Below are 17,272 nucleotides of genomic sequence, written 5' to 3'. Positions count from 1 at the left end.
GAAATTATTTTTTTTTTTACAATCACATTGCCTGTTGGAAAAGAGAAACTGCTTTTACTTAAAGCAGATTTTCTTTTTTGTGTCTTTCACACTTTTTCAGTGTTGAAATATATTTTCTAGAGTTTTTTTTTTTAAAGGTTTGTCATTATTTTTTTTTCTTTCTCCTCCCTATGTTTTCTCCTGAAGCACGCAGGCATTGGACACGCTATGGTAAACAAACTGCATTATATGGTAGATATCATTCTAATTGTCTTACACTTTGGTTTGCCCTGGGTTTTCCGTTACTTTTTCTATTCTGTTCACTTAACTGAAAGTACAACCCTCCATCAATTCCAAGGTAGTTGAAAAATTTCACTTTCTGTTTTCTAGCCCTACCGCTCTCGCGCTCTTTACATATTTATGTTACTGCTTTTTATTGCCATGTAATTTCCCTTTCCTGAAAATATATGTTTTCATCCAAAGAGCTTCCCCAAGAAAAAATACAGAAATGTTATACATTTTTATACAATTTTTTTTTTATGTTCCTTGATCTTTTTCCTTTTCTTTTTTTTTTTTCCTTATTGGGTTGTTGTTTTTCTCAGATTTTAAACTCTATCCGTATGAAGAAATAAAGAATCATAATGCAAGATATTTGATTCATTTAGATTTACAATCATTTGAACTTTACCTTTTTTTTAACCCTTGTCCCCCATTTGGTCCTTTCTTTCTTTTTCCTTGTTTTAAAAGAACATTATCAAGTGAGCGCACACAGCAGATTTCTGAAGCAGACTTTGCTAAGGCCAGTCCAGTGAAAGGAAATAAACACACAAATAGATAAAGATACATTCTCCCAATGGCCATGGTTACATGATGTTTTTTAATTCAGAATGAATTCATTCTGAATTAAATAATTCAGAATTAAACTATTTTCCTTCGAGTTTACATGTAAATAGTCATTCCGAATCAAGGTTTACATGGAAAACACGTTTGATCGGCTTTATCCAATTCCGCTTAAGGTCTTTACGTATTTACGTCTACCGGAAGAAAACAAACTTACTCGATTAGCAACAACATGGAGGATCACATTATTAGCATCCTTTTCGGATTTGTTTTGATTTTATTTTTGAAGCAGCAGCACGACAACATCATGTCGGTGATTTTTCTTTCGTGTGCTGAGGGGAAGGGATAAACTTTGTTTCGAAAACAAGCCCAGCGTGGAATATAAGCATCATTGCGACAGACGGGCAAGGGAACGAGCAGCGCAGAAAGACCGTAATTAATTAAAAGCGAATGAGTGTATACATGACCGCGCAATTATTCTATTCAGATTTAAAATCTGAATAAACCAGCCACTTACTTCGGAATTAAGTTTAATTCGGATTGGCCATTTTCATTCGGAATTAGGTGTTTACATGGTAATTTTTAATCATTTTAAATGGGATTTAATTTTAATTCTGAATTAAAGAGGAATTAAACTTCCCATGCAAACGCACTGAATGTTTGACTGTGGGGACAGGTAGCAGGTAGCATTCTCCTGCATGTTAACAGAGCAGCCCGTTCTTGAAAGCTGCCATCCTCTAGTTTATGGCACCATGAAGAGTATTTACAACGCGTGATTTAGTGGTCAAAGCTCTTGCTGTGAAACATGGCTCAGATGAGGGCTTGATCCTATTAGCAGTTGTGTGTTGATTTATGATGTACATGGGCCTGTTTTCAGACCACTATCTCACCTTCCTCTTAGATATGCACATTGAGTGTGCTAATGTGGTAATAGTCCCCGAAGCACAACTGCAAAAATGATCACAATAAATCTTGTTTATTTTTAGGAAATCATTAATAAATGAACATATATTACATAATTGGAAATTATTATACATTAATATAATACGGTGACATGTTATGAAGGAAAAAAGCATAGTCTCTCACAACTTCTATAACTGATAATGCAACTGTACAGTTAAGACTAGGGTGGGTCATGCAGAGCTGTAACAGTTATTTTAAATGTAAATGGTGTTGACGTGCTAATTTCACCGCCTTAAACCAGCGTCTATTAACAGAGGTGTCATGACATCGTTAAAAAGAGTGCATCAGCTCTGCATCCTTGTTTGACTTTGACCAAAATTTGCCACATTTAACAAACTTAAAAACTAAACAAAACAAAAAAAACAATAACGTGAATGACTAAGAATTAAAGTGGAGTTTTGCTTTAATGAATCTTTATAGGTTTATAACACAATATTATTGCCCACAGGTAAACAACCACTTTTATGTCACCTTTACTGACCCCTTTAAATACTTTCACTGGATTTTTCCTATTTTCAATTACAGTTTTTGCTCATTGACACAGGCCATAAACTTAAATGCCAGGGAAAATATGAGCTGTGTGCGTTCAACCCATCACTAACACTGACTCTAATACTTTTCATATTTTAATGGCTTTACCCCATGCATGGAAAAAAGGACATTTCCTTTTCAGACTAATTGTTTCTATACTATTCTTTTTTGTAAATACAGAAATTGTATTGAGGATATATGTACATATATATGTATATGTCATTGCATATATACATGCATATATTTGCTGTCATAACAAAGTCTGTATGGCCATGAGATATGTTAGCCATGCCCCCTCGACTTTAATTTACTCAATAATTTTAGTTCCTTTCTTCTTTTCAAATATTTATTTATTTATTTTATTTGTTTAACTTTAGCTTAAAGTTAGCCTATGGTGACCTAACACCTCATTCTGCCAAAGCAAAAACATAAGGGAAAAATAAAGAGGAGAAATAGTTTCCATTTTCTGGTGAATTGAGTGCTCAAGGAATATTGTTTCCTCGTGGCCAGTCCATGAGGTTAGAAAAATGGCATTGTATGCAGAAATCCAGTTTATTAGATAGTGTCTCTGCCATTGCTCAAATTTGAGAAAAATGATGAAGCAAATGAAGCATATATCCAACGTATTCTGGAGACATTTTACCAGAGGCATAATAAGAACTGCAATTATGTCTGAGTACAATTTCTTTGTCTGTCCAATATTGCAGAGGACAGCAGCAGTGGTGACTCCACGAGTTCTGCGACCGGAATATTAATTGCTCTATTCATCAAAATGGGACTTTTTCTCCTCTTTCATGTTTCCCTATTCTTTAAAAAAAACCCTCTCATATCTGTTGACTTCATGTGTGGTGGTTAACATTTGTCATCTTGTCCCATCTCTACTTTTAAAAGTAGTTTCCAGTATTCAGTATCCAGTGATTGTATTCCTGCACTGTGTTTGCATGTGTCTGTTGAGAACAACATCCTCACATCTTGAACGTGAATAGTGTCCATGTTGCATCTACCCCAGCACGTGTCAGTCTCTTGTACACGTATCTTGATGGGTTTCTATGTTGCGTTCTGGACTGTAAAGAACAACCTATACTCTCTGAGCTTTTATCCTGTTTCTGTTTGTCTTTTATGATGCTCTGGCATTACGTTTATTTTCCCTTCCATCCTCATTTTGGTGCATCTTGCTAGATTGTTGTTTGGTTTAGTTTTTCCTTTCTTTAACCCGTGTGAATTGTGTTTAATAGGACTTTCCCTTCCATCCACATATTTTGTGCCATATTTTCATTTAATTGCATGGCTTGTTTGTCACCCTGTTAACTTGAATGGATTAATTTTTGTTTCTTCTGAATCAAATCAAACCCCTTTCACATGAAAGAAAACATTCACTTCAATCTGGATCTGGTTTGTGCATTCAAACTGAGGAGGACTTTTAAAGAATCCTCACATTACCATCTTGATTAAATTCACTAAATCAGTTTTACTAATTAACTTTTTGAATTAAACCTCTGTTGTTAACTGTACTAACAACCATTTTTGTGTCTGACTCTCCCTTACTTACAAAATTACTAACCGATTTTGTTCACCCCTCAACACCCTTAACTCTTTTCGCTATACAAATGAACTCCCACACTTTTTGTTCCCTGACCTTAATTAATGCCAAAGAACCCGAAAATGTCCAAATACCTCAAATTTCTTTACTAACCTTGAGCTACATTTAAAGGTACACAGTTTAAGTGTAGATAATTAAAGCCTTGGTAGGACATTTTGACAAGCTGCCAGACACCTGTCCAAGTCAAATGGTGTATGGGACCTCTTGGTCTCCCTTACTGCTCTCGCCCCGAGCTAATGCTTGCGATGTAAGTGGGACCCTCAATGTTTAATGTGTTTTGTTATCTCTCAAATATATTGAATGTTTTTTTTTTCTTGTCTGCAAAAGTTTAATGAACGTAAACAAATGTAGTAAGGCTAAGTGACCCATTTATATGCTGAGCTTATTATTGTGTTTTATACATTTCTCATAATGTAAAGACTGATCATGATGAAAGGTCTGTTTACTTTGTCTTTATGGATTATTCAAATATCACCAGAAAATGTAGTTTGGTTAGAGATAGTGGTCAAAATTAAAGTGATATTTGGGGAAATGTCTTTTTGTCTGCCAGCCTCAGACTTTGATAAGAACATATACATCGTTCTCTTCTCTGTACACCCACTAACCCCATCTGTTGCCAGCTAATGTGCAGTCAGTTTAGCGGCATAGTTTTGCAGCTGGTTTCCAAAACCTGAAGTTGTTTCTCTGTGTTGCATGGCTAAAAAAAAGTATGACTCTGGATAGTTTGACTCAAATTAATCATCATCAGACCACTGGCTAGTCACACTCAGTATGTTTAAATGCACTAACAGAAAGTTGAATCTGACCAATATCGAATTCTTAAAAGCCACGTATACAACTTAGCCGGGCTGTAGTCGAACCGAACTGAAGCTCTTCAGATCAAGCTTTTAGTGCCAGATATTGCGTCCTAATCCGAGTTATTCCAGCATGTATACGCATCCCGCGCCTAGCCAAGCTACTGACTGACCTGGGACTCACCCTTCTGGAGGTGACGACACGGCGAAAGCCAGAATATCAACACGGTAGGAGAAGAATAAGACAAACAACAAAGAGGGAACCGAAGAACGCCAGCACAAAAGTGCGTGTGGCGCCAACTAGCATCGCAGAGTCAAATGCACCTCACTCAATAATAGATTGTCTTCTCGCGCATATTTACTTGGATTTCTTGGAAACTCCAGTTTAATCCTTAGCTACTGTAGATTGTTGCCAATAGCTTGATTAAGATGTGCATGTAACCGCACTGACTGTTGTTACCCCAGAGTTTTGGGCGATGCTGGATGGGAACAATGCATACTGGTTGTGGTACTTCTTCAAACTGAGAACATAGTTCTTTGTATGTATCTGCTTATCAGCAGGGTGCATCTCGTTTTACATTATTTATATCGTAAGTACAGTAAATGCATGAGTCACAACATGTAACTAAGAATGTTTTGGAGTTGTCTGAAAGTTTATTTTGTTTCAGGCTAGGTATGTGAATCCATTTCCTGGGAATATGCTAAGCAGAGGTAGCTGGGTTATTGGATGCAGAGAAAAGGGAGGGGTATTTACCATTTTATAAAATTATGGGGTTAACAGCAAATAACCAAATTGAGAATGTTGAAGATTCCTTTGAAAGATTGTTGGAAATTGGGGGTCATGGTCATCCTGGTTTAGGGTACTGCCTCTTCTAGACAGAGGTCAAAGCCATTAATACTGTATAACAGTATGTTGATCTATTGAAGGCATCCATAATGTTAAAGAAGGGATTACTCTCACCCAACGTGTCCATATGATGATACACAGCAATCCATTAAAGCGTGTTGAGTCTGAAACAAAGCAGATGGTTTGGCATGTTGTGACTGGATCTATTCTATAAAGAAGTGCAAAACTTTGCAGCGGATTAGTGAGACTGTATGCAGGCGTTCACGGTTGTTTGGGTTTGGATGTTTGTGATTGCCACCTTGTATGCCATATCCGGTCTTGCACATTTTACATCTCCGGCTTCTTTCTTTTCTTTATTATTTTTGCTGAAGTTACCAGATACGTTGCTCCCAGACTTTTGAAGATTAATGTGGTGAATGAGCTGTCAGGGCCTTAATCCATATGTGCTTGTATACAATTGTGCCAGAAATAAAGTTGATGCGACTCCAAGCGTATTCAACTAAAACAGGGTTTGAGTGAGTGAGGGAAGTGGTCATTCTTGTTATTTCAGTTCTCATAGGAGTATCCAAACTGCTTATTAATGTATTCATTGTAATTATCTGCACAGATTAAATTACCCTGACCTCTATTTGATATATTTACGGTTGATCCACTCTTTTGAACTACCAGGAGGATACAGTTGCAGTCAGTGTGTGAAAAGCATGTTCAACTGATCACACAACACCACTCCTCAGAAACGGTTCGAGATTTTCTTACATTTAATGTGAAACTGTTACTATAGCTGGTGCTAAATCATTGGAGGAAATTAAGAAAGCCAGGTTACCAGAATGCTGTGACAGAAATGAAATGAAAACCAAGTGGCTTTGATCACAATCGTGTTTCAGAGTTGTCACCATTTTATACCCATGCAGTCGACTGGAACTGCAAATATAATATTATCATATAAAACGGCATGTTAATAACTTAAGGTGGCGTTTGTTGTTTGTGTCTGTTGTACTTATGTTTACTCTGGCTCTTAAGGATCTTCTGATTATTGTGTGTGTGTTTCTCATGTTTGTCTTGCTGTGTGAGTCATTGTTTTTATAAGCTGATAGTCCAGCCTTGATATCAACTGCCTTTATAATTTTCTGACTCCAGTTATGAAACAGAAACATAACTGTTATATGTTTATGTCCTTATGTCCTAGTTTTGTAGTGAGTGTTTCTGGGTCTTTTCTCTGAGGGGTTTTACCTGATAGTGAATGTAGTAAGCACCAGGAAGTCTTTTCAGTCCAGATAGTCACTTAGTGGTTTAAACATATTATACAGAGGTGTTAATAAGTTTTTCCACAACACTACTTTTCATGATTTTCTTTTTTCTTTTTGGTTGTGCCAAAAAGTTTGCAGTGCACTCAGCTGTGAACATCATCAATGTGTTTATTGTGATTGTGGTGCCTCCTCGGTTCAGCACAGATGAAGACAGGCTGGTGAATTTGTGTTTGTACTGCGTGCAAAAGGTATTTATTGAGCATTGTGGTAAAACCCAAGAATCGAATAAAAACAGCAGCTGGACTTTTGAGTTAATTGTTTTCCTTCTAAATAGTCCTGCTTTTTGTGTGGGTGTGGTAGTTGTTTGATTGAGGTAGATCTTGGAGGATAAATGGAAAAGAAAATGACGTGGGAGGAAAGAGTCTAGAAAATGAATGAAGGACAATTTCTTTATCTTGCAAGCACTTTCTTACCCCTTCAAATTATGCCATTAAAACACAATCACACCTTGAAATGGCAGATATTAGAAAAAGATTAAAGGAGGAAAATTACTGCATAATTGTACTGACCTGCTCTTTGTCACTTCGTTTTCCTCACTGGCTGTGGAGTAGTATTGGCTATCATTAATATTAAAAGATGTCAGATGGAAATTTCTCTCTCCAAATCTTGGTTTTTCCCTATTTTTGGATCAGTCTGCATTTGAGAGTGAAAAACGGGAATGGGAAGGCATAGTGACTCAGCGAACAATGTGATATCATCACCATTCCCCTCTTACAGAGAGTGATGAAAGTATCTGCAGTGTCAACAGCTGGATGAGCTGTAAGTGAGCACCGATTTTTAACAGCTATAAGGTTACTTCAGAATAAACTTTTATTTCTGTTAACACAGATATTTTGCTTGTTTTTACATTTTAAACTTTGTCTCCACAGGGATTTTGTTGTTTCTGTGCAATCTCTCATCAGACGATAAATCACCCCATGCAATATTTAATAAATCAAATGTATTTAAAGGGTCAATGGGCCTTTTAAGTGGTTGAATCGTGGATGATGGAGACAGGAGTTGGAAAAATTGAAGATCTGAATTCAGAGAGCTTGATATATGTCTGGCAGCTAGTCAAAACTACCCCCTAATCACTATATTTAGAAGCTTCACCACTAACAAATTACCATAAATTATTTTCCCAAGAGTCTTTACGATATAGATGCTTCTGAGCAAATTGGCCAGTGTGTCACTCTCAAAAGCCTTTGCAGGTTGTATCATAACTCAAGCCATTATTATTGAGGAAAGTGTAAAAAAAAAAAAAATGCTTAGCTGGCTCCGCCAAAGTCGTATGAATGTGTTGAAATCTGCACATGTCGTGACCGTGACATGTTTCTCCTCCTTAGCCCATTAGGTCTCTATCTTCACTGTTGGACAAGTGAGCTGGATGTGGTGAAAGCCCTGTCCTTGATCCTCAAAGATGACACCAAACAGCACTTACCAATCCTGTGAACTCCAGATTTCTTTTTTTTTTCTTTTTTTTTTAAATGTCGGACACATCTGGCCAATATTTTACTGATTTTTCACCAGCAGCAGACATAAAAATGAGTTGCCCTGTTAAGCAGGGAAGTACTTAAGATGAAAAATTGTATATATTTACACTCACCAGCCACTTTATTAGGTACACATAAGTAATTAAGTGGCTCATGAGTGTATAGAGTATGATCATTTAAATGAGGAGATTATTCTGTGGAGTGCAGTTGCTAATGTCACACTTCAGACACCTACTTCACAATCTATCATACTTCAAGCAACTAATTTTAATAACAAAATGCTGTAAATCTTTTATGTTGTTTCAAAGCAATGTGAAAATGTTTTTTTTTCATATTATCTTGTATTAAAGAAAGAAAACACTTTTGAAAATTATTAATAGGGTCTTTACATCCATGGTAGAATACCAAACTGCATCAAGACGAACACTAAATTCCACCATCAAAGACCAAAAAAATAAAGTCGGGTCAGGATGAAATTATTGAATTTCACACTTGTACCACTCGCTGCAGGAGGTAATGGAAGGCAGATGGTGGTGTGTGATGCTCCCAGCAATGTTGTGTTTGTACATTCATGCAGAATAACAATCTCAAATCAGAGACCAGAGTGCCACTAGAGAGCCAGACCAGCTTATTAAGGATAATAGGAAAATACATTAAATAATTGCAGTATTCTGCCCTGAATCAAACAAGATTAATTTGCTGGATGAATACAGGCACTATGTCATATTTCAATACAGCGCAACAGTACAACAGTTAACAAATGATACGAGGCCGGCCTCAAAGGAATTTTATGGCACCGCTTTGCCAGTCTAAGGAAAACCCATTCCGTCTCTCTTTTGCAGCACCACCTGTGAAGTTTTTGTGCTTCTGGTATCATTTGATTGGCTATGTGTCATTTGGATAGTCATTACTCTTTATTGATGGCCTGTTTACAAAAGCGTAGCTTTTACTTCAACTGAAATGTTAGCTCCTATTGAGGCATGTCTCTGCGTTTAATCCGTGAACATAGGATTGTTTATTTCTGGCGTTCTCTTACTTTAGTAACTGCACTCTACAGTGTCACCCCTCAGTCTGACTCGCACCAAAAGCAACACTACACATACTACACTCAAGAGGACAGCCTTTTCTTTTTCTGGTGTTTAATCCAATTTCTTCTTTGTTTCTCTTGTTATTTCTTTTAATTCCTCTGGTCTTTCACCATTCTCTACCTATTCCTGCTCTATTTTTCTACCTCTCTTCTTCCATCTTTCTCTTTTGACCGATGCCTTTACCAGGTGACCATCTCAGTTGATGGTATTTTGACCACCACTGGTTACACCCAGGAGGACTACACCATGTTGGGTTCTGATGACTTCTTTTACATTGGAGGGAGCCCCAACACCGCAGACCTGCCTGGATCACCAGTCAGCAACAACTTCATGGGCTGCCTTAAAGATGTGAGTAGCTTTGTGTGAGTTTGGCTATTGTGATACTTGCATTAAGCCATGTGCAGATCAGTGTTGTGCATGAACGAGTTGAAATGAACGCGTTCATTTCTGTGAGAACGTTGAACTGAACACAACATATTTGCAAATAAAGAACTTGAACGTGAACTTGTTTATTCTGCAGATCACGAACTGGGAATTTGAACTGTTCAGATTATGTGAGTTTCAGCTTCACTGTTTAGGTCCAATTATTACAGAATAATCCTCCTTCTCCTGATGAGAGACACGTACTGCTGCAGTAGCTGTATATTGTTGTCACTGCCCACATTTCACAAGCGGCCGGCACACATATTTAAAATACTGGACGACTTCACACTACATTACCCACAATGCAGCTCACATGGCAACGCCGGCCCGAGCCCCGTGCAGGCTTTACGAATGACAAATGAGAGAGAGAGATGCTGGGGACGCAGTGTCAGCGAGCTGTCAGATGATGACTCGGCTTATGATTATTTTATGAGAATTTTACACATTTTCTCCCAAAGAGTCCGACAATAAAAATCTTACCTGTCTGTGCAAATTATGTCCACCTGCGCTGAGAAAACAAGTCAGAGCGTCTTCCTCGTCAACTTCAAATTTGAAATGTCATGTGGAGTTAAAGCATCCGTCCAGTGTGAGAAAATATCTGCAAGTCTTTGACAATCAAACAAAGTAATCAGGAAAGACCAAGAAGACCCAACAGCCCCAAACGACCCCAGTCCCACTGCTGCACCTTCAGGGGGTTGATTTCCCAGCAATAGGTAGACACACTGACTACATTGTTGGAGATTTACAGCCTCTGAGTAAAGTTGAAATGCCACTAGGACAATACATGATTGTATACAGGGAACAGTTTTAGGATAGGGGGGTGTTTCATTCGTACTTCTCACCTAAAAATATTGAAATTAACTGAATTTGAACTAGTTCAAAGTGAAAATGGTGAACTAACGTGAATGATTCATTCTTAAAAGATGTGAACTGAACTTTGAACTAGTTCATGAGAAGTAGGAACTTGCACAACACTGGTGCAGATTTAATTTAACTGTTTGTCGTTGCCTCAAACCATTAAGGGTCGAATATACTTGCTGTTTGAGCCTGCGTTTGCGTCCGTTCGCGTTCACAACCAGCTGCGTTGTGAGCGTAACTCGCTCGCGTAGTACGCGAGGAGAGCGTGTCGTACCAGCGGTAACCGATTGGGGCCAGAGTTATAAAAGTAATAAAATATTTGGTAGTAGTATAATAAACCAGCTGGTGGAATAACGGAAAAATAAACAAGCAGGTCCCTGCACTACTTTTCTTGTGATCTCGGTAAAGAAAACGGCTTATGGGTGGACAAAACAGCCCGCCAGCACCATCACCATCACCGCTGCATCTTCCGATGAGCACGGACATAACAAGCACGACTCTACTGTATGTGCACCAGGACTGTGTTGATTTGCCGCTGTTTTGACACATGTTTGTCACTGTGCGGTGGCGATGTGGATAATAAATGTGAGGATAACAGCTGCTCAGCTTCTCTCCAGAACAGTCCGCAAGTTTCTGACCTCCACATCAAGTCACTTGTGGTCAGCTGGTGCTCGGACAGGGACCAGCGCCACTCAGAATCAGAATCAGCTTTATTGGCCAGGTTCGAACATTGTCCAACAAGGAATTTGATTCGGTTATTTCGCTCTTTGGTAGTAAAAAAAAATAAACAATAAACAAATAAACAATAAACACATGTGGTATTACTATATACATATAAACATTTTAACATTTTAAGGTGCAGCAGTTTGAGGTAGTGATAAAAGAAGGATAGTTCTGAATAAAAATAAGAATAAGTATAAGTATAACCTATATACAATTATACAAATTATAAAATTATACAAAAAATACAAAAAATTATACAAAAGGAAGTACAAAAGTGAGAGGTGCAGCAGAGTGAGGCAGACATGATTATTAAAGAGGGTGCTGGATGATTTTTATTGCACGTGTTTGGTTACTCTGAGACTTATTATTTGTGGGAGTTCATCAGAGCAACCGCTTGCGGGAAGAAACTGTCTTTGTGTCTGGAGGTTTTGGCGTACAGTGCTCTGTAGCGCCGTCCAGAGGGGAGGAGTTGGAACAGGCGGTGTCCCGGGTGTGAGGGGTCTGCAGAGATTCGACCTGCCCGTTTCCTGGTCCTGGACCGGTACAGGTCGTCGATAGATGGGAGGTTAGTCCCAACTATCCTCTCTGCAGTCCTGATGGTCCGTTGCAGTCTGTGCCTGTCCAGTTTGGTGGCTGATGCAAACCAGACAGTGATGGAAGAGCAGAGAACAGACTGGATGATGGCAGTGTAGAAGGTGATCAGCAGCTGCTGTGGCAGGTTGAACTTCCTGAGCTGCCGCAGGAAGTACAACCTCTGCTGCGCCTTCTTCCTGATGGAGTTGATGTGGGTGGACCACTTCAGGTCTCGGGAGATGGTGGACCCCAGGAACTTGAAGGAGTCTGTGGAGGAGACGGTGCTGTTGAGGATGGTGAGGGGGAGGAGTGGCAGTGGGTTTTTCCTGAAGTCCACTGTCAACTCCACAGTCACTCGCGGGCAAAGCAAGAACTGCAGGTTGTGTTCAGTGTTTTTAGGAGAACGTGTCTGTCGACGCATGAAATGAACGCAGGGTACACGTGTCGGCCATGATGCGTTGGCGTTCTGAACAGCAAGTATATTCGCCCCTAGACTGCGGGTCTTATGGTGCAAAAAAAACTTTGAGGATATTTCTAATTTTTCTAAACAAAAGTAAACAAATGCAATCCTTCAAATGTGAGAAGAGTGAGGACATGGTAGACCAGTGTACCATAATCCTCAGGCATGTATATGAGAACACTTGTGTTGACTGACAAAGTCTCTTGAGATCCTCTGTGTGGGCAGATTTTAATTCCCATATGGGATTGCAGGAGGTGTCAGGCGTACAGGATCTTTAATGTCTTACACGTGTTTATTTCCTTCATCCTTTCTCTTGTGCTTCCTCACCTCAGTGAAGACTAGACAGTTTACATCAACTATGCAAGTATACATACACTCAGCGACGTATAATGAACATCCTGGGACTCATGGATGAATATGTAGAAGATAGGTGGTTTAGAAATTTTAACTCAGCTTTGAGAAAACTGACTTCTACTTGGCCAGGGCTTTAACTCATGCCTGAACAAGCTGTCAAGAGGACCAATCACAGCTCAAAGTGCTACCCCCTTGTTAAGGTAATGACTTGTATAGAGGCGATGCAACATGGTGCCATCGTATTTCCTCATAAAACCTTGCTGATTGAATAAGTAATTACTTTTGCCATCACTTTTAATGGCTCACACAGTAATCACCCTATCTTTAACTTAATTATGCCTGTAGAATTACATTTTCATCATTTGGGTTTCTATCAGAAGGATCCCTAGTGGGTCCTAAACTTCCCCAGGCATTTAACTATCCTCTCTCTCATCAAGATGAGGTTGGATATAGAGTCAGTGTACACACTGAGCACGTAGAAGGGAAGGAGAACTGAATCTTTGGACAACAGACGGCAAACAGCATGAAAGTGAAAGTGAACGAGGAATGTGAGAAAAAAAAATTGGAGATCTTGGAATAGAGCAGGTTGTTGGAGAAAACGGTTGGATGGTTGAGTTATTTCAAATCTTTTTATTTTTTTCCAAGATGGCGCCACAGTAGGCAGGCTGTTATCCCAGCTGACAGCTTGTTTCTTTGTTTATTTTGTAGTTTTGGGCTTTTTTTTAACTGACTTCATTGGTCACATTTCTTTGGACTGGAACTAGGGTTGCCACCTTTCAGAAATAGAAATAAGGGACGCCCTGATTTCAGCAGCGCAGGAGCCAAAAAAAAGCCCCAAAACTTCTAAACTGAATAAAAATGTGTTTATTTTATATGAAAAAACAAAATGCTTTGATTTAAAGTTTAAAATGCTTTAATAGCATTGAATTTTCATGACCGTACAGACAGCCAACCATACTAGCAGCTGAAATAGCCTCCTATGCTCTGTATGTCCACATCAGCCCAGATGTAATATAGCCTACAGGTGAAGAATATGGTGTAAAAGTTAATTTATTTCAATAATTCAACTAGAATATGGTGTGAAAGTTAATTTATTTCAATAATTCAACTAGAATATGGTGTAAAAGTTAACTTATTTCAATAATTCAACTAGAATATGGTGTAAAAGTTAATTTATTTCAATAATTCAACTAGAATATGGTGTAAACATTAACTTATTTCAATAATTCAACTAGAATATGGTGTAAAAGTTAATTTATTTCAATAATTCAACTAGAATATGGTGTAAAAGTTAATTTATTTCAATAATTCAACTAGAATATGGCGTAAAAGTTAATTTATTTCAATAATTCAACTAGAATATGGTGTAAAAGTTAATGAAAATACGGTACAAATCGTGTCCCGTATTAGTTCAATACGGGACGCAACATTTTTTTCCTCAAATAAAGGACAATTCCGTATTTTACGGGACGGGTGGCAACCCTAACTGGAACCTACCTACAAAGTTTCGTGAGAGTAGTAGCATGCCTTATACTTTTTGGGGGACTTTTTACTACCTCATCTGGAGAACATGTGAGCTGCCCCATTGTGTACAGCCAGGATCAGCTGTTAGCGCTGAACAACAGTGTGGTATTCCCAGAAGAGCGACCCGGCGTCGTGGAGAGGATGCAGGGCTGGAGTATCGGGAGAGGAGGAGATGGTACAAACCGAGCATTCCATCAATCCTAATGGGTAATGTGAGATCTTTACCCAACAAGATGGAAGAGCTAAAGACGCTAACCAGACTGCAACAGGAGTATCAGCATAGCAGTCTCCTGTTCTTCACAAAGACTTGGTTCACAGATCACATACTGTACAAGACTCTGTCGTAACTTTGGATAGCTTTAAACTGGTGAAAGCGGACCAGAGTGCGAGGGAAGGTGGTGAGAAGATGGGAGGGGGCTAGCGATGTATGATATTGAGAGATATAACTCGGTACGTTAACTTGCACTAACAGAAAGTCAAATTGTTGCCTAATCCGTCCTATATCGAATTTTTAAAAGCCACATATACACCTTAGCCAGGCTGTAGTCGATCCCAACTGAAGCTCTTGAGATCAAGCTTTTAGTGCCAGATAATGTGTCCTAATTCAAGTACTCGGCATGTATTAGCCGAGCTACTCACTGCCGCGGGCCAACAGTCCACCGTATGTCAGGCTCCATGACTGTGTCTGATGTGGTAGTGTGTCACACGGGGGCGCCGCAGGGCACCGTTCTCTCACCTTTCCTGTTTAACCTGTACTGTTCAGAGTTAAGGTACAACTCTGACCATTGCCGCTTTCAAAAGTTCTCAGATGATACCGACATCATTAGCTGCGTATCAGACAGAAACAAGCAGGCGGTCATCAATAATTTTGTCAGCTTGTGTGAGATTAATGTCCTGCAAATTAGCGCCAGCAAGACAAAGGAAATGGTCATAGACTTCAGGAGGAAAGGAGGAAGCCACATCCCACCACAAGTTACTGGGTCACTTTACCTCCATCGTCATCAATATGAGTAAACATTTATATATGTGCGCTTATATATACATATATGTATGTGTGTGTGTATGTATATATATATATATATATATATATATATCTATATATATATATATATATATATATGTGTGTGTAGAGAGAGAGGGATAATTTCCCTCAGGATTAATAAAGTATCTATCTATATGAATATCGGTATATGTTTGTGTTTATATGTGTGTATATATATGTCTGTCCTATTTATAGTAGGACATCATTTATCTGCATATCTCCACAACCCTCCATCCATAATGCATATTGTGTATGCTTGTACATAAATACCAGCTACCATTGTATATATTATTGTATTTTATTTTTTTATCCATCATGTTAAATTATTTCATTACCTTTTTTTGATTACTCTTTTTTTTTTGTTCTTTAGCTTTGGTAACACACATTTACCCTTGTGAAATCAATACATTCTTATCTTATATCAATCTCAGCAACAAAGTGGTGGATTGTAATGGAATGAAGAAAAACAACACTATTTTTCTATTTATCACAATAATAGACAAACTCAATGTGCTTAACGTGTTTAATCACAAACTATTTTAATTCATCATGTCTTTATTGAAGCTTTTACATGCTGTAAAAGGAAGTGAACGCTTGGTGTCACCAGTAGGTCAAATGGCAGCAGTGAAAAGATGAAAAAAGTGGATATGTTTTTCTGAAGCCAAGTAGAGGCTATAACTTATAGTGAAGATGCTTTGTCCTGTTGTATCAGCCAACTTCTACTCAACTCTACCGGGTTGACAGTCACCCCTGATATTATACTCTAGGATATTTTGGCAAACTTAAGAATTAATTTTACGTTGATGATACCATGTGGGTCAAGCTTTGAAGTAACAAAGCAAGCCTGAATCATGATGCCTCCTCCACCACATCACACTTCACGATGGTGTTTTCATGTTGCTGAGCCTATTTTGTGATGAATATCCCCAAAACAGTTCAATTTTATTTCACCAGTGCACAAAACATTTCCCCAGTAAAATAGGAGATTGTCAAAGTGCTCCATCAAACTTGAGGTGCGCAGTGATGCCTTTTTGGTTAAGCAGCAGCTTCCCCTGCGGTGTTTTGCAAATTGACACAGCCTGTTCAGTGACTTTCCTGTGGTAGACTCATGAACAGAGCTGTTTAGTTCCAGTCAAGCCTTTAAGTCTTATTTGTGAGTTCTTCTTTACCTCCTTGAAGATTCTGCATCGTACCTTGAGAGTCATCTTGGCTGGATAACCACTTCTAGGAAAAATAGTAAGAGTACTAAACTGCCTGTAAGCTTAACTGCCTAAACACTCTGAGATGACTTTGTATCCCTCCAAAGTTTTATGCAGATTAATGAATCCTGAACTGGTCTTCAGAGATACATTTTTTTTTAGACATGGTTCACATCAGTAGATGGTTCTTAGGAACAATACATTTAAAGTGTCAGTCTTTCAGTGGTCAGGGCCAGCAAGGCCTTCTCTGCTGGCCTAACATAAGCAGAAATCATGATCATACTTATGATAAAGATTCATTTATTTTTTTTATTTACTTTCCCTAAATATATAAAAGTATTCATATTCTCTTCATGTCATATTCTGCTCCTTCCAGTGCTGTTGTTTTTAGGTTAGAGCTTTTATCCAATCAGAATTCAGCTATCATGTGTTGCCAGGCTGTTTGAAATCTGCCTTCAGAATCAACGGTGCGGGCTGTAGTGAACGGGCAAATGCAGTTGATTGACAGTTGCGATAGCCAATCAGATCACGAGTTGTGTCAGTAAGGCCCTTTTGCTACTCGGCCTGTGATTGGATATCGCTACCTGCTGGTTTGAGCTGCGGCACTGCGATAAAGATCAATAGAGTTCTCGGGGACACGGCCGTTTTGGTGAGTGCAAATACACGTTTAATATGTTTTTATAATGAATTTTGTT

General features: G+C 38.6%; 1 protein-coding gene across 5 annotated transcripts in view; it reads left to right on the top strand.

Annotated features, from left to right (window-relative positions):
* Positions 1-17,272, top strand: part of nrxn2b (neurexin 2b) — a 966,013-nt gene that overhangs the window by 410,623 nt on the left and 538,118 nt on the right. For 4 of the 5 annotated variants that reach the window (XM_061710648.1, XM_061710647.1, XM_061710649.1 and 1 more), the window contains 2 exons: positions 187-210; positions 9,608-9,769. In XM_061710648.1, the coding sequence (XP_061566632.1) occupies positions 187-210; positions 9,608-9,769 (186 nt within the window). The remainder of the gene's footprint in view (positions 1-186; positions 211-9,607; positions 9,770-17,272) is intronic. The other variant, XM_061710646.1, reaches the window with a different exon arrangement.

Source organism: Cololabis saira, chromosome 20, assembly GCF_033807715.1.
Source record: "Cololabis saira isolate AMF1-May2022 chromosome 20, fColSai1.1, whole genome shotgun sequence".
In the NCBI taxonomy this organism is placed as follows: domain Eukaryota; kingdom Metazoa; phylum Chordata; class Actinopteri; order Beloniformes; family Belonidae; genus Cololabis; species Cololabis saira.
This window is presented reverse-complemented; position numbering and strand designations above follow the sequence as displayed.